This window comes from Pleurodeles waltl, chromosome 4_1 (genome assembly GCF_031143425.1).
Source record: "Pleurodeles waltl isolate 20211129_DDA chromosome 4_1, aPleWal1.hap1.20221129, whole genome shotgun sequence".
Classification (NCBI taxonomy): domain Eukaryota; kingdom Metazoa; phylum Chordata; class Amphibia; order Caudata; family Salamandridae; genus Pleurodeles; species Pleurodeles waltl.
The window spans coordinates 282,072,843-282,099,087 of NC_090442.1; the positions used below are offsets into that span (position 1 = coordinate 282,072,843).

A 26,245-nucleotide genomic window follows, 5' to 3' on the forward strand; every position below is an offset into this window, starting at 1 on the left:
TGTGGCATTTATTAATAGGATCTAATTTCTACTCAATCTTAGTGGAAAGGGAGAAAATTACATTAGAAATATGATGCTTGAGTATGGGTTTCTACTTGAAAAAACACAGAATTCCTCATTTTCTATGTGACTTATGCTCAGAAATTGTGCAACAGAGAGAACACCACAAATATCTGCTCGTGCAAAGATGGTGCAGAGTAAAAGACTGTGGAACAATAAAAACAAACAAATACACTTTCTATAATGATATGTATGTAGGGATAGTGAGTGTTAGACATGGCAGCTTTTTGGCATGTCTCCCCTGTCTTTTTGCCTTTTGACCTCCTGTTTTTATGGTATACTGGACTCTGTTTTTGCTGGTTTATTGTCTCTGCGCACTTAACCACTGCTGATCAGTGCTGAAGTGCAAGTGCTCCCTATGTAAATTGTATTGGTGATTGGCTTATCAATGATTGGCATATTTGATTTACTGGTAAGTCCCTAGTAAAGTGCACTGGAGGTTCCTATGGCTTGTAAATTAAATACTACTAATGGGCCTGCACCACTGATTGTGCCATCGACACTAGTAGTCCTGTAAACATGGCTCAGACTTGCCACTGCAGTGTCTGTGTGTTTTAAACTGCAAATTCGACCTGGCAAGTGCACCCACTTTCCAGGCCCAAACTTTCCCTTTTTATACATGTAAGGCACCCCTAAGGTAGGGTGCAGTGTATTTAAAAGGTAGGGCATGTACTGGTGAGCTTTACATGTCCTAACAGTAAAATACTGCCAATTTTGATTTTCACTGTTGCAAGGCCTATCTCTCTCATAGGGTAACATGGGGGCTGCCTTTAAATAACTGTAAAGTGCAGATACCCTTTGAGGGCTGATAGAAATATGGAGTTTGGGGTCTCCGAACTCACAATTTAAAAAATACATCTTTAAGTGAAGTTGTTTTTTAGATTGTTAATTGGCAATACCACTTTAAGAAAGTAGGCATTTTCTTGCTTAAACCATTTTGTGACTGCTTGTTTGTGAATTCCCTGTCTGGGTCAGTTTGACAGTTGGGCTGTTTACACCTGTCCTCTAGACAGTGAGAAAAAGGGAGCTGGGGTGTAGCCTGCATATCCTGATGAGGCATCTGAGCTAGAGTGGAGGGAGGAGTGGTCACTCACACCTGAAAGGACTGTACCTGTCCTCACACAATGCAGTCTCCAACCAGGTGTGTGGCCTGGCCTGGACAAGGAAGGATCTAACAAACACTTGAGACTTTGCTTTGAAGTTTGCCAACTTCAAAGGCAGAAAGGCATATAAGTATTGGACCTAAACCCCCAGACTTTTAGAATCTTTTGGGAACCAAGAGGAACCTCTGCCAAGGAGAAGAGCTGAAGAGCTAGAGGAGGAGTACTGCCTCTTTGCAATGTTGCTTCACTGGGTTTGCCTGCAGTTGCAGTTTCTGCCTTAAAAGAGAGCAAAGGGCAAACTTTGCTTTGTATCCTGCTTGAGAAAGTTCTTCAAGGGCTTGGAGTAGAGCTTGCCTCTTGTTGGAAGTCTCAGGGATATCAAAGACTTCAGTTTCATCTGCCTACAGCACTGGGTATTTTGTACTGTTCAAGAAGAAAAACCACTACGAACCCGTCAATGACACAGCTGGCCTGCACCTTGACCTGCCGACACCAATGACGCAGCTGGCCTGCACGGTGACCTGCTGACACCACACGGAGTTGCACTGCCTCGCTTCACACTGCAACCCTGGTCTCACAGATGCTGCCATCTGATGCCACCACCAAGCCGCTGCTTGCACCGGGACCTGTGGGCCCTGCACTCTGGCATCGCCTTGCTCACACCGCAGCCTGGGCATCCCCACGCCGCTGCTCCTGCTGACACCAGCGCTGCTGCCTGCACCGTGGCCTGTGGACACCGCTTGTGGGGAACAAGAAGCACTGTCCCGTACCGCACCGCAGGCCTGGTCCACCGATGCCAGCTCCATCGACTCCAGTGTCGTCAACAGACGTCCCTGTCTGCACCGTGACCGCCAACATGGGCCTACTAACAACATCACCTCAGCAACGACGCCGCCGCTGCCTACACCATGACCTGGTGGCACCAAACGTCACAGCGCCCCGCTTCACACCGCAGCCCTGGTCTCACCAATGCCGTCACCGAGCCGCTGCCTGCACCGTGACCTATGGGCACCGCATGTGGCATCGTCCCGCTTTGCACCGCAGTCCTGACGCCATCCACGCCAGCGCTCCTGACTTCATCAGCCCGAAGTTCGATCCGCAATGCGTGTGACTTCAAGGGCCCGATGACCACTGCACGACTCCGAAACCGGCACCGTGATGCCAGCGACGCCACTCTCCGGATCTCTTTGCGAGGATCACGACACCCTGCAATTCCAAAGGTACTGTTTGTGGGTCTTCCCAACACCGTAGCTGGCTCAGGCACCGTGGCCTGCCTGAACTGTTGGTTTTGTTGATCACCACGCCGTGATAGCCCCAGGTTAAGCTATTGACTTCAAGGAACTGTATTTTTGATTAAAGTTTGCAGAATTCATATTTTTATTACTGTACGTTGGATTTTTATCGAATTTGATCTTGTTTTATATAGATAAATATTGCCTATTTTTTTCTAAAACTGGTGTGATGTCCTTTTGTAGTGTTTTCACTGTGTTACTGTGTGTTATGTGCAAATGCTTTACACATTGCTCCTGAGATAAGCCGTGCCAAGCTACCAAGGGGGTGAACAGGGGCTATCTGAGCGGGTACCTCCCTTATCCTGACTAGAGTGAGGGTCCCTACTTGGACAGGATGCAACCCGACTGCCAACGAGAGACTCCATTTCTAACAGTGAGACCCTCTGATTGCATCAAAACTCTAGTTCAGTTAATCAAATCAATGAAGCATCACAGTTTTTTTTCTTGTTTGGCTCTTTGTATTGTGCTCATTGCAACCTTTGTTTACATGTTCTTTGTTATTTGCAAGAGATTAGTGGATAAAGTATGCAATACTGTCACGTGAATGAATTTCGTTTCAGGAAATTTTGGCACAGTGCATGTTAAACTAATGTGATTTGATAGGCTAGCAGTTTTTAAATTTGTTTTATTTGGGGTGTTTGTTCTTATTGTACAGGTAAGAATAAATAAAACACATTAAAAGGACGACACGCACTGGCAAAGCCAAAAGATCTTGCTCTACTAAGCAACATATGACAAAAACATTTGTACATGCCTGTGTTTCCATGTATTAGCACTTAAAACATTCAGATTTCTGATTTTTAATTTCATTCAGTCACTTTGCTTAAGAGTGTAAGAAAATTAAAAATATATACAATACAAACATATTTTGAAACATTTGTATTGTGATAATGAATGTAAATGTAATGAGAAGAGAAAATAAAGAGATATGCATGTGTATACATTATCTCACACACACACACACACACACACATATTATGCAGTGGCGGTCACCACTGTATAGTTAGGTGAGAGGAAAAGCACTTTCTGTTTTGGTATGGCGCCTTTTGATGAATCTTCACGAAACGTTCCCAAAAAAGGGTCAGCCACCCCAGTTCCTTTATATTATTGCCAGGCCTAATTATAACGTCACTTTAACCTTTGTTTTTTTCAGTGATCATATATATAAAAGGGCATACCCTTGGCCACAGGAAGAATGAGGTATGCCCAGACGTGGCTCCTTGCTCAATGTGCCTCTAGAGCCAAGCTACACCTGATTGAAGAGGCTCAATCAGGCTGCTTGTGTTCCGGACCTGGCTAGACAGTTCACAATGGTCTGTTGCTATTGGAGCAGGACCAACACTGATTTGCATATGGTCTACTTTGAGGTGGATCAGTGGTCAAAAGAACGATTGATTGGAAGATGTATTGCATGTGAAAAAAACAGATGGGCAAGTGCCAGTTCTACATAAAAAGCATTAGTATACATGCAAAACTTTAAAGGCTACGTAAGAGAAAGTGATATTCACGTTACGGACAAAAGCCTCATTCTGATCTGGCCACAAAGTGTTGACAGTTGGATTCCTTCATCATTCAAAGTGAAAAAACTGAGAACTCACCAGCATAGCACATCATTAAAAAACACTACAAGCATCATATAGCAGAGTGGGTTAAAAGTACCAAATGTGTCAACAGTACCTCAGTGTTCAGAAAAAAAAGATTTTCTAAATTCACACTGTCTGTCTGTTTGGCAAATAAAGGGACATTGGCATGGACATTTAAAATGGGCTAAAGGTTTTTAGCAGTTCTAAATGTTGGTTGTACCCTGTGCATTTTTGTGGAAACTAGGGGCCATATGTAGGAACACATTTTCCCATAGACACAGAATGGGTATAACCCTTTGATACATCTGGCCCTATGTCTTTTTTATTTTGAAGTTTACACTTTTCAGCGATAGGGTACTTGCTGAAGCTGAACACGGATAACATGCCTTTAATGATCAGAACTATTACACTGGCCATTTTAAATTTACTGAATGCCTTCTCAGTGAATGGGAAGGTATGCAGGATCATTACGTCATATGCGATGTGCAGATGTCCTGGTGGGCTATTTTGAGTTCAGTGTTGTTTTTATAAGCATTTACACTGTTGCCGTTTTCTTTCTACAATGTGTGTTATTTGGCTTCAACAAAAACTTGAGTGACATTTCATCATCATGATTACAGCATCTAGCAAAGAAAAACATCTGTGTAGCTCCCAGTGGGAGGAGCAGTTGAGGTATTACAATAAACCCAACATAAACACAAAAAAGAAAATACAAATACTTGATTTTAAGAATCATTAAAAGTATTAAACTCTAAGGGGCTGTTTTAGGTGCCCCTAGCACCTCCTTGCGCCACATTAGTGTCATTTTGTTTAATTCTAATGTGGCCGAAATAGGCCAAAATCGCTGTGCCAAATTTACAAAGGGGAACAATGCTTGCATTGCGCAACTTTGTAACCCTTTTCGTTATATTATGCCTGCCCCAGACACAAGGTATGCAAAGGGGGCGTTCCCTCTTTAGGGCGGACCAAAAAAATGGCGCCAAGAAATCTAAAAGATTTCTATGTGTCATTTATTTTGGCACTTTTAACGCCTGCTCAGAGCAGGCATTAAAAGGAGGCATGCCATTGTTTTCAATGGGCCTCAATGCACTTTGCAGGATTAGCGTCAAAATATTTGGTGCTAATCCTACAAAGCTCTGAACTAGCATCAAACATTTTGACGCTAGTTCCCTTAACTACCGCCATAGTGCACTGTATCTTAGGGGGGTGCTAAAGGACGCAAGAAAAGTGAAGATGCACTGGGAGCAGCACCACTTTTCTTCAATCAAGGCGGGTATTATTTTTTTAATTCAATAATTTGTCTTGTTCATTCAGCATTCTTTTGCACACAATTTTTAATAGGTGAGATACCTCCATAAAGTAGCAACATACTATATCAGATATTGCAAAACTACAGTATGCAAAAATTGAAGCTGAAGGATGAGCGTGGCTCTGTTCCTGTCCACTGAAAGGAGCATAGAGCTGTATACGTAGTCCTGTTTCATGGCACAAAGGTTTTGGTGACATGCATCTCTGGAGTAATCCAGACACTGCAATGTCCCGTTGGAGTGCTTAACAGTGTTACTTGGGGTGAGTGTGCATTGTCGGATGACTCAGCAAGGACAATGAAACATGTCCAAACTCCAGCAAGATTCTAAATATTATTTGGAAGTCATATAGACCCTGAGTCTGGTATGAGGGAGAGTCTGATGTCATGGTTACGCAATAAAGAGCATAGCAAATACACAGGGCCGTCAACTAGTAACTTAAACAAACGCTAGTAACTAAAAGACTGTTTAATGATACGTTGCCCTATTGTGAAGTGAGCAATACACTCTGGACCATTCTTATTACTTTAAAGTGGATAGTGGTTGGGTTATTTTTGTGTTGTATGTTTATGTTATATGCTTTTGTTCTAGATTCATTCTCTCATGAGGCTCAGATATGTTGGTATCTTGTCACCAGAATGCTTGGAGTTGAGCTTTACCATGCAGCTCAACTGGCATCGTTGATTTCTCACTACTGATTACCCTTTTATGATGCAATTGTTTACCTAATATGTATATCTCTGGATTACCCATAGTGGTTGTTAGTCTGATTATCTTCATGTCTAAACATACGTTGTAATGAAAAATAAGCAATATATGATGCTGCACTGGCGATCATCAAATGTTGTCTGTTATGTCATGTCAGAGGTGGGTCTGACTCCTTAAATCTCTCAGGCCGTTTTAATTTTGGGTCATCTGGCTTTTGGATCTCTGCCAGAATGAGTCTCACTCATAGTTAACAGCTGGTAATATCATATGGAGTGATGATCGTTAGTGCCCATTTTTTCTAGTCTTTTCGCTGCAGGGTTTTCCTCCCCTCCCAGTGCTGAGCCCTATTTTGGATATTTGAGGAGGCTCATACTTAGGCCCCCATAATATTTTGTCCACATAAAGTATCCATGCTAAATGTGCGTCCTTTTTTTCCAACATCCTGGGGATTCTAAAGGTACCCAGGGTTTGTGAATTCCCTTGGAGGAGACCGAGAAATTAGTCAACATACGGGTAAATGTTGGTTTCTTGGAGAAAAAAGGGAAAAAAATGCTGTAGAAGAAAGTGTCTGTTTTTCCCCCCGCAAATAGCATTAACAAAGGGTTTGCAGGGCAAAAGTCACCATCATCTCAGATTTTAGGAACAGACAGACTTGAAACCGAAAACCAAATTTTTCAACACAGTTTTGGCATTTTATTGGGAAAATGTTCCTATTTATTGTGCTTTCAGCCTCCTTCCAGTTAGTGGTAGAAATGGGTATTAACCCAAAGGTGGATCCCGGAAAGCTATACACTTCTGAAAGGTATATCAAATTCTGAGTTTAGCAAGGGGTCACTTGTGCAGATCATTCATGGTTTTTCTATAGAAAGGAGCAGTTGAAATAAAAAAATATTGAAAATGAATTGAAAAAAACAGAGATTTTTCACCTACGTTTTCATTTGTACCTTCTAACTATGGCAGATTTTCAAAATCAATATACTGTTATGTCTTCTGGACCCTTCTGGTTGCAAGTATATATAGCGCTTGCAGATTCACCTAGAACACCAGGTACCAAGAGCCAATAACTGAGCTGGCCCTTGCAGTGGTTATTCATTGTGTCCGGGTATACGGTAATTAATTTGGTAAACAATAAGCAGTGAAAAATAGGTATCAAAGAAACCTTTGTATTTCCAAAATGGACATAAGATATGGAGTTTAGAAGCAGTGGTTATTTGCACATCTCTGAATTTGTGGATACCCATAATATAATAGCTTATGAATTAGAGGGCATTTCTCAAAATTACTTCTTTCTTACACAAATGCGAAGAAAGACAATTGTTAATAACACCTGTTCTACTATTCTGTGTTCCCCTAAGTTACCGGATAAAAATGGTACCTCACTTGTGTGGGTAGGCCTAGTGCCCACGACAGGAAACAGCTCACAATGCAACGTGGACAAAGCATATTTTTCCACTAAAAACCAACTCTTTTTTTGCGCTGTTCCTAGCGATGGATTTTGAGCTATAGCTTAGCCAGCTCCTAGGGAAAACTAGCAAACCTGTACATTTTTTACAACTAGGTAGCTAGGGAAATTCAGTATGGGGTGACTTGTGTGACTGTCACCAGGTTCTGTTACCCAGAATGCCTTGCAAACCTCACAATCTATCTAAAAAACACATTTTCCTCAAATTTCTGTGATGGAAAGTTCTGAAAACTGTTGGGATCCACAAACTTCCTTCCACCTGGCATTTCCCCAAGTCTTCTGATAAAAAATGGTACCTCACTTGTGTGGGTAGACCTAGTGCCCGTGACAGGAAACATCCAAAATACAACTTATATGCACTGCATTTTTCCTCCGAAAACTGACCCTCTTTTTCAGATGCGGGTAGCTCTAGATTTTGGACCCCTGCTCAGCCGGCATCTAGGAAAACCTAGCCAACCTGTACATTTTTTTAAACTAGACATGAAGGGGTATCTAGAGTGGGCTGACTTGCATGTCTCGCCCCATGTTTTGTTTTACCCAGAATCCCTTGCAAACCTCAAACTGTGAGAAATCCTCACATTTCTGTGATGGAAAGTTCTGGAAACTGTGGGGAGTCACAAACTTCGGTTTACCCTAAATTCCCCAAAGTCTCCCAATAAAAATAGTATCTCACTTGTGTTGGTATACCTAATACCCGTGACAGGAAACAGCCCAGCACACAACATGTATGTAGCACATTTTCCCACCACAAACTGACCCTCTTTTTTAGATGTGCACAGGGGAACTTCCTCTTATGGAGTGTAGGAGTGTCGCCCCCCTCTTAATGTGAGCAGCCACAAGCTTTGTTATTAATTTTTTTTAAATCTATTTTATTTATCTATTGTAATTTCCTAAGTCACAACGTCTTCATGTATTGACAGGATGGTGCCTATTCTTTTGATTGGCAGACTGCAGGCAAAGGCTAACGTCAAGTGCGCATGACGGGTTGGACAGATCTCTTACTCCGACCAGCCCGTCCTGCGCAATTCAGGCCTGTTGAACCCATGCTTTTTTAAGGAGCCAGGGGAAAACAGCAGATCCCCTTGTCTTCTTTTGAGCACTGGGTTCACCTGCTCCAATCAATCTTTGCATGGGTCTTATGCTGTTTACTACAATTAACAGCATGGTAGGAACGCAAGGATGGGTTCTGATTGCGAAGCTCCGGACCTATGCCCAAAGATAGTGCAGAGGAGGGAGTATGACAGAACATGGCCAATCACTGTGAACCTTTATTTTGAAGCCAATGCAGTGATTGGTCATATTTCTGTTCTTTATCAGTGATGAAATGCTCTTTCCCTCCTATGCAACACACATATTGATAGTGAGCAGTAAACTCCTATTCTGAAGCACTGTGTCTCCTCCCGAGGATGTGCCTTGGGGCTTCAGAATATGAACCACTGTAAAGTCAAGTGGCAACAGACATTCGTGTGAGATTGGAGGGCACGCAAAGACAAGATTGTATTCCCTCAAATTCAGTGAATGAGTTCTTTGACGAAGTTATATATAGTGGCATCTTTCATGTGCTTATGTTATTTTAAAGGTTTTTAAGGCTTAAACTCTTCTCAAGAATGAAGCAGAGGTGATTGACGGTGGTGGACTGATGTCTTTCACAGGAACGCTCTCCCAGCATTACACTAATTATATTGTTGCATTGGGCAATTTCGATGCAGTGGTACCAACGTGGCTTCGCTGTGGCCCTAGCCCTTTCGCTTGCCCTCCCACATTTCAATATTATTTTCCTATTATGGCTATGCAATAGCAAGACCCCTTTAGCATCCCCTAATGTTTGGGGTGTCTTTTTCATTCTTTGTCCATCGGTTCCTCTAGTACTTCCTCGTTACATGCTTTTCCAGGTACAGTTTCTGCACTGTCCCCTTAGTCCCTTCCTCTTTTTATTTTTCAATTGTTACACATGCAAATCTAACAACTGCTGCTTAGCCACCATTGGTCATTTATGCTCATTGTATTGTCCCTTTTTTGCATTTAGTTGGCCGAGATACCTAATTTCTGTTCTATCAACCATGACTCATCCTTTTAAGTATTTTAGGGAATGATTTCCATCTTACACCTGAGAAGTAGGGGCGGAAATCAAGAATCAAAGGAGATCACCTCCACCTACACCACTACAAACCACACCTCAGTCCTCTAGGAACCACCTGGTTGTGCTTAAGTTAAGTAATGAGGCTGACTCTCACCCCTAATGTCTGCCTCAGGGTCCCAAAATGCTGCTATTGTGGTAAATCTGGTGCCAGAGAAACTATAGATCATCACATCATGTGGTAAGCTCTTGGGACATGAATTACTGCTGAAGAATGTATAATACTGGGGGCCATCCCTCAAGGAGATACTGGAGAAATCACCAGCCAATGCATCAATTGGCCTGCTCTACAAAAGAGCTTGCTTTGCTTACTGCATGAAAAACTTTTTGCTTACACAGTTTAGAAGTTGCACTCGCAGATCCAATTTACTGTGTATGCTGTGTAAGCCCTCATGATATTCCAGGCTTCATTTTGAAAGAGAAGTGGAAATTTTGCTTCTGACTACTGCGATCGAAAATGTGCTCTTTGGTAATGGATTAATGGCTCATTTTATTTTTTTGCGTACATGGTTGCCGTATGTGGCAATTATCTGAAAACTTGAACTAAATACATACATTTTGTTTGAATGTTTAGCTAAAATTCCATAAATCTATAATAATGGGCGACACTCGGCCTTGACCTTCTGGGCTCTGCCATCATATAATTTTAGATAATTTGATAAATTGAAGGTAGTGAGGGGACAGGCATATGGATGAGGTGATATATTTGTTTATGTGAGAACATTAAAGGCTGGAGTTCAATAATAGCTCTTTTTAAACAAAAAAAGAGTACGGGAAGGAGAATGTACTAAGTACAAGTGATATTGGAAACATACAAGTTAGCTGCAAGGATCATTTTGGGATGGAAGTTGATTGCCAGCAGGGCTTACATTGTTAATAAAAACATAAGAGCTTCAGTTCAGGGTTTAATGAAGAGTGCCTGCAGTGCAGCATTCAGTTCTCTGGTTAAACTGAATAGGCAGCTACCCACGTCATTATCAGATGAAATATATTTATTGATGTCATAACTACAATTTCACAGTTGCATTATTAACCTTGCTTTCTCAAATTTGCTTAAAAAAACACAATTTGCCAACTTTTTTTCCAAACTTTTGCTGGAGGTAGAACGCCCCCAAACCATTTTTATAACAGTCCGGTTTGCTCACTACACTCGCTCGCCACAGGGCACTCCTCTCAAACTATTACGCTCCACCACTTTCAAATGTCGCCAGCCGCCACTGGATGTGGGTAGCACTAGCTTTTGGACCCTAGCACAGCCAGCACATAGCCAACCTATACATTTTTTTAAACTGCACAGCTAGGGTTATCTGGGGTGGGCTGACTTGTGTGGCTCTCTCCACGTTTTTGTTCCTCAATATCTCTTGCAAACCTAAGACTGTGAGAAAAAAAAACACATTTTCCTCACATTTCTGTGATGGAAGTTTAGGAAACTGTGTGGAGCCACAAACTTCCTTTTACCTAGCATTCCCCCAAGTCTCCCAATGAAATGGTACCTCACTTGTGTGGGTAGATCCAGTGCCTGCTACAGGAAACGGTTTAATACACACCGTATATGAAGTACATTTTTCACCAAAAACTGACCTTTTTCAGCTGTGGGTAGCTCTAGATTTTGGACCGGAGTTCTGCCAGCACCTAGGGAAACCTAGCCAACCTGTACATTTGTGAAACCTAGAAACCTAGGGGAACACAGGATGGTGTAACTTGCATGGATCCCATTAGCTTGTCTTACCAACAATGCCCTGAAAACCTCATACCTTTCCTGAAATCACCCATTTTCTTTACATATTTGAGATGGAAACTTCCGGAATCTGCAGAAATCCATAACATTCTTACCACCCAGCATTACCCCACCTGTGCCAATAAAAACACTGCCCTGCCAGTGTATAAAGAACAATGGGAGTGCTTGTGTGGAGATTCCTATTGACCTCAGTTGGATCTGTTCCTGAGGCTGGCACTAGGCCCAGCCACACAAGTGGGGCAGAGTTTTTTTCTGCACAGTTGGGGCAATCCTGGGCGGTAGAAATATTGTGGCTTCCTGCAGATTTCTGAAGATTCCATCATTGAAATGTAAGGAAAATGTGTGACGTTAGGAAAACTTGGAGTTTTGCAGGGCCTTGTGGGTATGAAAATGGTGTGGCGTGCATTTGAAACACACCACCCTGGACTTCCCCAGATGTTTACTTTTCAGAAGTGACTGGGTCTGATAGGTGTTTCCAGGTAACAGCCTACCCAAGACATGGCAATAATCCCTGGTGCCTAGTAGGCTTTCTGCCCTCCTGAGGGGCATATGAGGGGATATTGGCCATAACAGCTCTCCCAAAGGGGGGTCAGAAAGACTGCGCCCATTTTTTTGAGGTGGGGGCATTGACAGAGCCATCATGGCCCACACCAACACTAATTAAAATAAAAAACTCCCTGGTGTTCTAGTGGGCTTTCTGCTGCCCAGGGTGGGCAGAAAAACAATGCCCATTTTTTCTTGGGGTGGGGGCATTGATAGGGCCATCATGGCCTTTTTTCTTGGGATGGGGCATTGATAGGGCCATCCTGGCCCTTTCCAATCATACCTCTCCCGTCTGGATTGGAGCTCGGGGCTGAGATAGCCCCACAAACTCCAGTGTAGAGAAAGTGAAATGAGCGGATTGACTCATTTCACTTTTGTTTTCAGGGAAATCACATCAGCGCTCTGCACATGCTGATGTAATTTCGCAGAAAAATAGAAACAGCATCGGGAGGTGGGGAAGCTTTCCCCCAGCTGCAGAGGCTGTTTCTTTGCTAAAGAAATCCACTCTGGTGCCCGCACCAGAGGGTTTCCAGTGCCATGTACGGCGGCGTCCGTCAGATGGACACAAGCAATGATGTGCCGGATGGCTCCCAGCCTTCCGACGCATTGAAGGGGTTAAATAATGGCTACTGCTGAATAGCTAGGGTAAGAGGCTCTACATTGGATACACATTAACCCATGTGTGGGCAGAATGAGGAAGACTACTGTCTAACTCAGACTGTTGCCTACATACAGGTAGCCTGTCCTAGATGGGACCTTGAATGAAATGGTTATTTGTTGTGCTGGAATCCAAAAAAATAAATATCCCATATCTTCTTTTATTAGTATGTGAGTTGGGAGTAATTTGCTATGTCTGTAGTGCTGAACTGTATTTACACTCAAGGTGAGTACTATGCCAATATATTTGTTTTGGACTGTTTCATCATAGAAGATTGAAGACACGTTCTTCATACTCAAAAAGTGTCATTACGATATTAATCGGACACTTTTGCCTTCCCATACGTTGGGTTTTGCAACAAGTTCTAGAGACAGCCCTTTGAGCTGTGTTGTTGAGGCAAGATAGTTTCAATGAGCATCAACCCTTTTGGGTGGCATTAGTCCTCTTGTAACAGAGGAAGAGAGTGGGGAAGACATCTGCAAAGGCTGATTAATTTGACACCGCGCTGAGAAGGTTGAGCATGCCCTTCCCACAGAAACAAACAAAGCAGATTGACCTTTAATACCATCACACAAAGGATTCCCTTTCAAGTCATGGAAAGAAAGACCCAGCTACCCAATTAGGGTTGAGTCATACAAAACTTGATTTTGCCACCTTTAAAATTTCAGGATACTTACAGGGGGTGGGCCAGTCACTGCATTGTTCCCACTCAGTTTCCACTTTAGACTTTGTGTTCTGGGACCCTGCCAGTCCCCAGGGCATGTGTAATTGACACATTTACCTTACCTATGAATCCCTAGTATATGGTACAAAGTGCACCCAGAGTCTGTAAGTTAACGTCACCAGTAGATTGCATCACATTTTGCTCCACAGCTAAAGCTACAATGCAAAACTATTCCAGGCCTATTCCAGTAACCTTTCTGTGCATATTTAAAGAGGCCTAAATCTTCCTTTGCAAAAATTAATATAATGTCACCCCTAAGTAAGCCTTAATGCCTAATAAGGCAAGGTTCATAGTTTACTGTAAACATGTCAGTGTGCCAAAGCCACAAAAGCTATTTTTACTATAGCAGGGTGAGTTGTTCTATTGAAAACCATTGGGATATAAGATTAACATTGATTAATGTATGTACACTTAGGAACCAGCCTAAAAGTTCTTTCTTACATTTTTTAAATAATTATCTAAAGTCCAATTACTTGGTAAAGTATTTGTAATACATATTTTACAAAAGTCACTTTTAAAAAGTCACATTTGACCTGCCTAAACCCTTTAGAAGCCCAATTAATGAAAGCCCAACAGTCACCCAGGAGCTCAATAGCTCCTTAAGGTGTGAACTTGCTTCAAGAGCTGAGACAGAGGCCTTGACTGTGGAGACGTGTTTTGTTCTAAAGACAGGATGACCATCTAGGCAATGCCCAGTAATTTATGGAAGTTTAAACAACCCTATCCTGTCACAGGTAGATGTAGATAACACCTTGGCCTGTTTCATTCCTTTGTGCCCCTAGCCTGTCAGGCAGAGGAGGGTGGACCATTTCCCTGTTCACACCTGGGTGGGCATTGGAGCGCTTCTCAGGGGAAGAAAGGTTCTGCCATCTTGGTTTTAGGTACTTAGGGGCACTGTGGGGTTGTTTGCTGTAGGTCACACAGGAACTGCTGCAAGGGGGAGTTAGATTACCTGTGAAAACTTTATTCCTATTGGTTAGGGAGGGATCATGAGTCACCTCCACCCACAGACTAGTGCCAGGAATAAACATGACACCCCCGGGAACCCTCTTCAAAGTACTACTGGACCTGTGGTTGACAAAAGAAGGACTGCACCTGCTGTTAAGACCTGTGAGGAGAATCCTTAGGGCTGGGCCTGCTCACAATTGCACTCAAGAGTAAGAAGTGGATTCTAAGGGCCAGTTGGCTTACCTCCTATTAAGCTACAGCTACATAAGCAACAGCTACAAAAAAGCTGCAAGAAGGCTACTTTTCCTAAGAACCCAGCTGATCAGTTCTAACTGGACCTGCCCTTAACCCTGCTGGTGGCTTTTGCTAGAACAAGTCCTGACACCCAAGTGGTATTCCTGAGGTCCTGGAATCCTTGGCTGGTGTCAGAGTGTATTCCTCCTGCCTAAACTTAGAAGCCTGGGATTTAGCAACTTTTTGCTAACTTTTTGCTTGGAGAACCATTGATGGACTGTTACCAACCTGACAGCCGATCTGCAGAGAGTGAATTGCTGATGGGTCTGACTTGGCCATAGGTCTCACTACATTCTTCTCAGCAGCAGATCTGTTTCTGTGGGTCAAAGGCCGACCGGCATCCCACAACATCGAACCCTCCTTGGCTATAGGTCCTCACCTTGCTCTGCTGAGGGAATCTGACTTCAGAAAAGAGTCTAAGTCCAAAGGTAGATAGCTTCACCTGGCCGGACAGCAAGGCACATCCAATCGATGTTGATGGCTTCATTGGCGCAAACTCCAGCCTTTTTCTGCTGAGAGCTTTTCCCACCTTTGTTGCCGGGTCCACCAAGACCTCATCCTTCTTTGACCCATTGTCGACTAGCCTGTGTTTAGATAAAGCCTGCTGCTTTATCCCTCTGAATACTCTATCTTCTTGAAAAGTGTGAAGGTAACGTTTTGACGAGGACACTCTGACCTTTGTATTTGTTGCTATTGGCATTAAACCTTCCCCTTGTCCAGTTCTAGTTTGGCCAGCTGCCCATGGTTGCCACTTTGTGCCACTACTTTTATGTAAACTTTTACACGTTTATATCTCCTGTTTATTGGACTTGTAGTTTTGGTTTCATTTTGTTCATTAAACTATGGTGTGTTTTTATAAATTGGAGTGGAATTTTTATTGTGTTGTGTTAAGCCTGTCTGCTGTGAGCCCTAACTGCTAGGGGTTGAGCTTAGGTTTAAATTGCTGAAATATTTACTGGATCTAACAAGAATAGTGCCATTATTATTGGTGACCAATAATCCAATTTATCACAGCTACAGACGAATAAGGATGTACCACTGACATTGAGTTTTTTTTGGGACCCTGCGCAAGATATATTTTGGGGGCCCATCTTTGGAGCTGCTTTGGATTTATTACTAGGGCTGTGCCAGAATAATCAAAATAATTTCGGATTACTCTTGTGACATGAAATTAACAAAAACTATGCGATTATGCCAGCTTGTGTAATTTAACCCCTTAGCTGCTGGGCCTTACCCACACCCCCAGAGTGCTGAGCCCTTTGTTTGGCTATTTGGGGATAGTTTGCGCTTAGACCTTCATAACATTTTGTACACATAAGCTATACATGCCAAATTTGTGTCCTTTTTTCCAACATCCTAGGGATTCTAACGATGCCCAGAATTTGTGGGTTCCTCTGGAGAAGATCAAGAAATTAGCCAAAATACAGCTAAAATTTTGTTTTTTTCAGAAAACTGGGAAAAAAGTGCTGCAGAAGAAATCATGTGTTTTTGTCCCTGAAAATTGTATCAACAAAGGGTTTGTGGTGCTAAAATCATCATCTTCCTATCTTCCAGGAACAGGTACACTTGAATCAGAAAATCACATTTTCAACACAATTTTGGCATTTTACTGGGACATACCTCATTTTTACTATTTTTGTGCTTTCAGCTTCCTTCCAGTTTGTGACAGAACTGGGTGTGAAACCAATGCTGGATCCCGGACAGCTAAACATTTCTGCAAAGTAGACAAAATTCTAAATTCAGAAAAGGGTCTTTTGTGTAGATACTTCAAGGTTTTCCTACAGAAAATAACAGCTAAAATAAGAAAATATTGAAATTGAGGTGAAAAAAAGCCATTTCTGTCCACGTTTTCTTCTATAACTTTTTCCATCTATGGCAGATTTTTTAAAGCAGTATATTTATATTGTTACATCTGCTGAACTCCTCTGGTTGCAGAGATATACAGGGCTTGTAGCTTCATCAAAAACCCTAGGGACCCAGAGCCAATAAATTAGCTGCACCTTGCAATGGGATTTTTTTGCATACCGGGTATACAACAATTCATTTGGTGAAATATAAAGAGCCAAAAATAGGTATCAAGGAAACCTTTATATTTCCAAAATGGGTACAAGATAAGGTGTTGAGAAGCAGTGATTATTTGCACAGCTCTGAATTCCGGGGTCCCCATACTAGCATGTGAATTACAGGGCATTTCTCAAATAGACTTCTTTTTTTACACACTGTCTTATATTTGGAAGGTAAAAATGTAGAGAAAGACAAGGGGCAATAACACTTGTTCTGCTATTCTGTGTTTCACCAAGTCTCCTAATAAAAATGGTACCTCATGTGTGAGTAGGCATACTGCCCGCAACAGGAAACGCAACATAGACACATCACATTTTTACATTGAAATGTGACATGTTTTTTTAAAAGTGCCCAGCTGTGGATTTTGGCCTCTAGCTAAGCCGGCACCTAGGGAAACCTACCAAACCTGTGCATTTTTTTAAAAAACTAGACACCTAGTGGAATCCAGGATGGAGCGACTTGTGGGGCTCTCACCAGGTTCTGTTACCCAGAATCCTTTGCATACCTCATAATTTGGCAAAAAACACTTTTCCCTCAGACTTCGGTGCTACAAAGTTCTGGAATCTGAGAGGAGCCACAAACTTCCTTCCACCCAGAATTTCACCAAGTCTCCCTATAAAAATGGTACCTCACTAGTGTGGACAGACCTAGTGCCCGCGACAGGAAATGCCCCAAAACACAACGTGGACTCATCACATTTTCCCAAAGAAAACTGATGTGTTTTTTGCAAATTGCCTAGCTGTGGTCTTTCGCCTCTAGCTCAGCCGGCACCTAGGGAAACCTCACATACCTATACATTTTCTTTAAATTAGACATCTAGGGGAATTCTGAATAGGGTGACTTGTGGGGCTCCCATCAGGTTCTGTTATCCAGAATACTTTGCAAACCTCAAAATTTGGCAAAAAAACACTTTTTCCTCACATTTCCGTGATGGATAGTTCTGGAATCTGAGAGAAGCTACAAATTTCCTTCCACCCAGCATTCCCCCAAGTCTCCTGATAAAAATGGTACCTCACTTGTGTTGGTAGGTCTAGTGACCGTGACAGAAAATGCCCTGAAACGCAACATGATACATCAAATTTTTGCATTGAAAACTGGTGTTTTTTAGAAGGTGCCTAGCTGTGGATTTTGGTCTCTAGCTCAGCCGGTACCTAGGAAAACCTAACAAACCTGTGCATTTTTGAAAACTAGACACCCAGGGGAACCCATGATGGGGTAACTTGTGGCGCTCTCACCAGGTTCTGTTACCCAGAATGCTTTGCAAACCTCAAAATTTGGCAAAAAAACACTCTTTCCTCACATTTTGGTGAGAGAAAGTTCTTGAATCTGAGAGGAGACACAAATTTCCTTCCACCTAGCATTCCCCCAAGTCTCCTGATAAAAATGGTGTAGTGGCCATGTCAGGAATGGATCACACAACCGTCAATGTTAGTCCTTACAGGAGGGCAACTGTTGACCCTGGCGTGATCCATTCCTGACGCAGGCACTAGGTACAGGCACTCAGGTGGGGTGGCGTTTGAGGTGGGGGAAACACTGGGTGGTAGGAATTTTGTGGATTTCAGCATATTCCTGTAGTTTGTGTGACAGAAATGCAAGAAGAAAATTGAGTTTTTATTCAACATTTCACCTTTGCACGGTATTCTGGGTAAGAAAACTTTGGGGAATAGACACAAGTCGCACCTCAGTGGACTCCCCCGGGTGTCTATTTTCCAGAAATATGTGGGTTTGGTAGGTTTCCCTATATGGCCGCCAAGCCCGGGACCAAAAATGCAGGCGCCTGCCTCCTTACAAGGTTGTTTTGTGATAGAAAATGTTGTTTCTCCACAATGCGATTTGGGTGGTGGAATTTGGGGCTGAACTAAATTGGGGACCTCCCAAAAGAGAACTCTCTCTGTGCTTGCCGCCACATGCACCTGCTCTCTGGGTTGGGCTAACCCGCTGTCATCCCGCTGCACAGAATTTGCTTGCGAAGGGACAGCAGGATTGTCTTCATCACCTCCCTCAGAATCATAGAAGAGGAGTTGTCTGAAAAATCACTCCCAGAGTCTGTGCCATTGTCCTATCCTTCAGATGCTGTCTCAGTATCTGCTGTTTCAGTTTCTGATCGTACGTCAGAGCTGACCTTTATAACCCGAGTAAGGGCTTGAGCAGCAGTCATCCAACGAAACACCATCTCTGCTATTGGCTAAACTCTCGCTCTAAAACACTAGCCTACGTAGACAGTCACAAAATTGCTGGTGGGTGTGTGTGTGATGCATGCAACAGTAAAGGTCAGTCACCTTACCTTCGCTTCTTCCCTTAATCAGCACGTTCTCTCAAGGCACAAAAAGAAACAAAAAAGACACACTATTACTTCACCTTGCCACATACCAATCGTCACAGTCTTTGCAGCCTCTGGCGCCCAGTCCAACAATCATTATTAGTGCTCCCACTCCCATGACCTCCTCCTCGGATTCCCTCACTACTACCCCCAAAAGTGCCCTTTATCTCTACATAGCCCCCCTCGCACATACATTTTATTTGAATGATAGCACAGGTAATGGCTGGCTTCACTAATCCACTGAGCTATTTACATAAAATACAGATTTCATCTTTGCAGTAGGCATATAAACCTTCTGAGCAGATAGTGATGCAGGGCTCTACAGCACAGCTAGCCACTGAAAGTTCCAAGCAGGCTCCAAGCCGCAAAGCAGTCCTTCCAGGTACAACAGCAGTCTGGCAGAGTGCACAGCAGGTCACAGCAGCAGGTAGTCCTCTGAGAATCCTTCCACTGGTCCAGTAATAAACTGAGGAGTGGGTCTGAGAGCCCTATTTTATACCCTTGTGTCAGAAAGGTTCTCTGAAGTTCCAGTAATTTTCTGCAAATCCCACAACTGTGTGACTGTCTGGAGTGAATTAACAAAGTCTCAACTGTCAGTTACACCATGTCATATGACCTAAGGCAGGCAACAGACATAGAGGGCTGAGGGCTGAAAATGCCAACTTTCTAAAAGTGGCATTTTCAAATTTGTAATGATAAATCAAACATGACATACCACCTCTGGATTAAGAATTACAATTTATTCATTTTAATAAGGTATCCCCGGGGATACCTGCTGGGAGGGGTAGTCTTTACAGTAGTGAAAAACACAATTTTTGAGGGGGGGGGGGGATTCTCACTATCAGGACATGTAAAACCAAAATGTATATGTTCTACCATTTAACTACATGGAACCCTGCCATAAGGGGTACCTAGGGCCTACCTTGGTGTGACATATGTAATGAAAGGGGAGTTTAAGGCTTGACAAGGGGTTTTAAATGCCAAGACGACATGGCAGTGGGACAGTGCCTTCAGGTGTAATGGCAGGTCTGGGACATGTTTCAAGGTGCTACTTAAGTGGGGGGCACAATATCTGATGCAGGCCCACTGTAGCATATAATTTAGCGGCCCTGGACATTGGGTATACCACTCTGCAAGGGACTTACATGTAAATTAATCACACCAATCAGCCATATGCCAATCAAACCATGTTTTAGGGAGAGAGCACAAGCTCTTTAGCACTGTTTAGCAGTGGTACAGTGCACAGAGTCTTGAGGTCAACAAGCAAAAATCCAGAAAAAAGTGGGAGGGAGAGGGCAAACAGTTTGTGGTGATCCTCTAGGGAGGGCCATTTGCAATAATTTCCATTTAAATTCAGGATGTACCCTGCTGACAATACTAATCACTACATTCTGCAACTTCAGAATCCCAGTCAGTCAGACTGTGCAAGTATTTTTCCTTTGGGAAATTTCAGCAGGTTTGATATGTCGAAATTTTCCTGGGGAAAACTGTGAAGGTACGGTGTTAATCACAAAACACATAATTATTTTAATATTATGCAAAGAAGTTACTGTACGTACTGGAATTTAACGGGGTAATCATAATGCGGGCCCTCATAGTTGATTGTGTCTTTCCATGTGACCACCAGTTCTAGGAAATAAACCCTGCCTAAGCGCTGGGTAGGAAAAAATCACCTCTGTGGCAGGCAAATTGCCCTTATCCTAACTTCCTCAGCCAAACATAAAACTTTCCATTCCTACATACGGTCGTCCAAACTGGTAGTTTATGTTTCATGAAGGAAAATATGTGCAAGGGATGCTAAAATACATTTTCGTTAGACCTTATTTTTCTCTTCTACAGCTTTGAAGAACTAACTTATTGCACAGGGGACAGAATACAACATTCAGTTATGGATTGCCTAATTTCCTGCACAAATCTTTTGTTCATATAAGAATAACCAACACTTCAATCGATTAAACTACTCAAAGATGCAAACTGGGCATCTGATCAGATACCCGATTTCATATGGAAAGGGCTAATTTGGGACCATATGACATATGTTGTGTGTGCTATTTTGCTCCATTTGTTTTTGTAGGGGTTAATGCGCTTTTCCTGCAGCAAGAATCTATGTTCGGATTTTGTCCCCCATCTTTATTTTTAAATTAGATTTTCATTTACTATCAACAGCAGTCAGGTCTGCCACATCTGTATACTGCAGACATCTGCAAGCAGGCAGGTGTGAAAGATAAAAACCTACAGGAAGAGAGAAACAAATTAACACTGCATTATGTATTAGATGACATTTAGGGAACTCGAGTAAACAAACACCGGTGAAGCGTTACTTACTGTGCCTTGACTGAATCATTTCGTAAATTAGACTCGGTGCTTTTTCTTTAAAGGACAACTTGAAACTTGAAAGCACCTTGGAAGTGTTTAATAATTTGCGTTGCAGAGGCAATCTTGAGGGGTTGAGAAAATTATTCAGCATCCCCTCCACCACTCCAGTTTCAGTTCCTATAAAAGCACTACAAAAAACATCAGCAGACAGCCCCTCTGAATTAATTTGCACGGATGAATAAACAAGCCCATTTCTTTTTTTTTAGGAAAAAAGTATTAAACTTTGTGTAGAAATTAGGCCTCTTCAACTGTAAACTTAATGCAAAATATATATTTGTGTATTGTTGTCCACAGTGGGTGCTTTTAACCCTGGACATCCTAATGTCCTCATTATGAGTAGTGTAGCGGTATCCGTAGATGGGCGACCACTCTGGGCCTTAGGAGTAGCCCTGTATTTATAGGATCACCAGATCTGCAAATACCGTGGAGCATATAATTCAGGGCCCGGAAACACCAAACGTGGACATGGGCGCGGACCTGCTGGGGCACCTCCTTAGCCTGACCTCCATCTACCATCTCTGTACTATGAAAGGAACTGCACATCCTGCCAAACACTTGGCAGCCTCCCTAGGCCTTGGATAAAGCCCTACCCTACTTCGCGCGCACTCTCTCCACTGCGGTTTAGCATGCGCTCCAAGCAGGCAGCACATACTCAAAATGAGCTTCCTGGTAAAGAATGGTGAAGACATAGGGCCTGATTCTAACTTTGGAGGACGGTGTTAAACCGTCCCAAAAGTGGCGGATATACCACCTACCGTATTACGAGTTCCATAGGATATAATGGACTCGTAATACGGTAGGTGGTATATCCGCCACTTTTGGGACGGTTTAACACCGTCCTCCAAAGTTAGAATCAGGCCCATAGGCCCTCATTACAACCTTGGTAGTCAAAGACCGCCAGGGCTGTTCTGGAGTTTGTACTTGCTATTAGGCCACATATATTTTCACTGGCACAGCAAAAGGCATTATAATTTAAGATGTCATGAGTGATTTCATCAGTGATTTCATTTTACATCTCATGATTGATGTAATATGTGTGGTAATAAGCAGTGTATGGCAGGGGCGCAAGTTATAATTTACTCATTAAACTATAACATGAATTTGCAGAGGGTTTTGTTTTTTAAACATTAGTTTTTACCTTATTACCTATTTTAACATCACTTTAACCTTAGTATATTTATATATACACACACACAAACACACACACACAAACATATATTTCAAACAGCGGCGGTCATCACTGTGTAGTTATATTTATGTTATGTTTCAAAGGAAGAGCATTTTTGTGTTGCTTACCACCGTTTAAAGAATCTTCACAAAAGTTTCCAAAAAACATAATTTGGGGAATGATCCATCAAGCGGGAGCGGAGAAAAAAAGAAGGCCCCAAATTTCTTTTTTCCATATTTTTCCATAGGATTAGCCAGGCCATAGGTCAAACCTTCCATTTACTAAATTCTGGATGTGCTTGCCAATGGGCAGCCAGGGTTGGCACAGGGCCTGGCCTACATTTAGACCCTACTCTCAACCTCCTGCATTGGTATAATCCCCAGTCGCGCATGGCCTTGAGCCATGTGCAACATAGGTTATTTACACGACCTAGCCTTTGGCCAAGCCCTCTGCCCTAACTCTTATGTGTCCACAGTCCCTGTGAATGGCCTGCACCCGTGCACAGCGGGGGTTGGCTGCAGGCTGGACACGTGCGTGCATTCTGCTATTCCTAGGCGGCACAGGGGGCAAACACCGTGTCAGCCATGTGGCACTAAAGCTTTAGAGATGTTGAAATGTTTCAAGAGTCAGATCTGGGATATGTCATAACCACTAAGGGCACAGCATGCTTTGTTTCGTACTGAAAACTCCATTTTCTGCTCCTTTTCACAGTGCTCGTACATTCCGCCCTGCGAGAGAGAAAACCAGAAAAACTCCAAAAACGTCAAGATCTGGCAGGAATACTGGAACGTGGAAATTGGCCTCCGACCTTTCACCTGCTACTTGAACCAGCTGCGGAGGTACATTCCTGGGTGGAAGTCAACACTTGCGTGTGTTCAGCAGCGTTTTCTAAGCTGTGGCTGCAGAGAGAGTATGGCCAATAAATGCCCTCACAAACCTCTGCTCAAACAGTATTGCTCCGAACCCCTGCTAATCTCTGCTGTGTTACTGGTTCCAAAGCTGTCTCGAAAATGTTTTAACTTTTTAGGGGAGATAGAGGGCACATTAGGACAGGCGCAGCGTGCTGCAGCCGGAAACTGCCCCCGGTCCTCTGCTGGAGCGAGTTAAAACGATATCAGAAAATCATGAAATGTGTCCTTTGAGTATTTTCCAGCCCACTTACTTGCACACTCTTGCTTCATTATCACATCTTTTATATGGGTCATTTTTGATTCAAAATGGCAGCTAACCACAGTTTGGGGCACCGTGAGAGAAATATTTCCTGTCAGACTCACAGTGGGTTTAGTAAAGCGCCTCTTTGTGTGAGCAGTCCCGATTGTACTGTAGCTGGGAGTTCCCATGCAACCCCCCTTGGGTTTTGATGCAAGCCCCTGTCATTGGTAGACGGGAATTTGCTTAGAAACCTGCACCTCCCCAAGGCAGGCGTAACTGTGGACAAGGTTTTAAAACTCTCCACATTTTCCCAACTTTCCATGTGTGCTGCACTGTACAGCAGACATACAAAATAAAAAAAGTATTAAAGCATAGCTTTTTTGTAGTGGAAGATCCCCTTCCAGTACTAAACCCATGCTTGCAGGAACCATAGCTACCAGGTTTCCCAGGATCATGCATGATGTACTGTTCCAATCCAGGTTTTTCCTTTGAATTCTGGGACTTGTAGTCTTCTTTTATAATGGAATGAATGAGACTACTAGCCCTAGAACTCAAAGAAAACGGCTTGACTGGAGCAGCACATCACACATGCACCTGGGAAACTTGACTGAGCTGTAGAACACATACCCTGTCACTATGGTGCAAGGGTGTGCGCATTGGCGTATGGCATTCTAAGACGCGCCAGCACACGAGCAGAGATAAACAGCAACACATCTTCGTAAATATGGTTCTGTTCTGCTCTCTCCCTTTGAACCAGTGCGACAACTTCGGCGAAAAGTTAATACATCTAACCCAATGTTTTTGCAGATAATGCCAAATGACTACTATGGTCATCTGTTGATAGGCTCTGTGTTTTCCTGTATTTGGAAATGCACTAGGTTATATGCTCCAAACACTAATTCAATCTATAACAACAGCAAAACACACTTGAAGTAATTATTCCTATTACTCCTTCCGCTAAGACTGAAATGATAAATTATATTTAAACCTCAAGATTCTCATCAAACCAGGAATTGCCTGAAATCCTGATCTCTAATTTGAAGAAGAATGCCCATGCCTGGATTCTTACTTTAATACCACCTTATACTTTTGGTTTTGCATAGGCACGAGCTGAATTCCTACAGAAGACACATGGTGGAAATGTTTCAGTGCATCAAGTGCCCACTTTTTGTGACTTCAAGTCACCCAATGTATCTTTTTTTCGTTATATTTGATCATTCTAAAGGGCAACCACTTCTTCCACAAATATAATCTGGTTGGGAGCGGATACAGATGCGTAGAGTATCCGATTACTTTATTTGTTAACATGACCTATTACACCATTAACCCTTCACCCGTTTAGTAACTTCTCCACAAGGCAGGCTCTGTAAATCAGTCTACTCTACTCTTCTATCACTGGATTTACCCTTGAGGCAGCACTCTCATTCTCTTTTCTTCCAATCCTGGTGTAAAGGGGAGAGTTTGCATCTTGGTATAACTTTTAGATTTTTGGATTTGTTTCATGTTAATGGGCAGACTTGTCCACTAGCAGTGGTTTCCGGCCAGATGGTCTGGTCCTTACAGATCCTTTTCTCCTCAATCTTCAAACGTATACTTCCTTTCTCCCTCGGCACTTCCCTAGTAACATTCCTTAATTTTGTGTTGTCAGAAGCAGGCTACATAAAAAAGCCTTCAAGAATGTTAACACCACCTCCAGACTCACCCTGTGCTAGGCTACTATGTCAGCATGCACTTAGGGTCTGGTATATGCATTTCCTGTACCTTCTGTCAGTGTGCCCCAGTGAAGCTATATTGATATTTACGAGGCACACTTTTTGTGACTTAATGCCATCTTGTGAGTATGGGCCCCCAAATGCAGTTTTCTGCAGCAGAGGGGCTTGCAATGGGTGTTGCTGTGGGTGTTCCAATGCAACACCCACTACATTTTGACTCTGCTCCAGATTTACAAGGATTCGTAAACCTGAGGCAGCGCCAAAAACTAACACCACCCCAGGGGTGGAGTTACCATGGTGCATCAAGGAGAAATACTTATTTCTCCCCTTTTTTGCTTTTTCTGTGTGAAAAAGAATGCGCCATGAATGATTGTTTATGTGTAGGAAGATGTCCTTTTCTGCACATAAACAATCAATAAATAATGAGGATTTGCTACTTGTATGTGTGCTGCATTCTGTAGCACACAAAGAAGTAAGAAATTGCCATTATTTATTGTTTGTGTGCAGGAAGGGGCCCCCTTCTGCACATAAACAATCATTCCCTGCAACACAGGCAGCCTCGCATTATGGTACAAGGGTGCCTGCATTGGCACTGGGCAGCTAATTGTAGCATCAGCGGTAGGGGAAACACAAGGGTGCGCTGTATGTTTGTAAATATAGTGCATTCCTGCATTTGTGAAGTGATGAAGCGTGACACTGCCAATTGTGGTGCAGCACCATGCCACTTTCATGGAAAGGAGGTCCTTTATTCACGTAGCATTCAGATTCCATGTGGATGATAGAGGCCTCACCCTCTGTCACAACTCATGGTGCACCTCGAATGCATCTCACCCTTCTATTGACTACCAGGCTGGTGCAGGCGGGTGTCTTGTACTCTCCCTGGATGCTTTCAGATG

The 26,245-nt window shown here is 42.9% G+C and overlaps 1 protein-coding gene across 1 annotated transcript in view; it reads left to right on the forward strand.

The window, feature by feature from the left end:
* The window catches only part of KCNMB4 (potassium calcium-activated channel subfamily M regulatory beta subunit 4), a 117,239-nt gene that overhangs the window by 71,156 nt on the left and 19,838 nt on the right, over positions 1-26,245 (forward strand). The window contains exon 2 of the mRNA XM_069230052.1: positions 23,197-23,324. Within this exon, the coding sequence (XP_069086153.1) occupies positions 23,197-23,324 (128 nt within the window). The remainder of the gene's footprint in view (positions 1-23,196; positions 23,325-26,245) is intronic.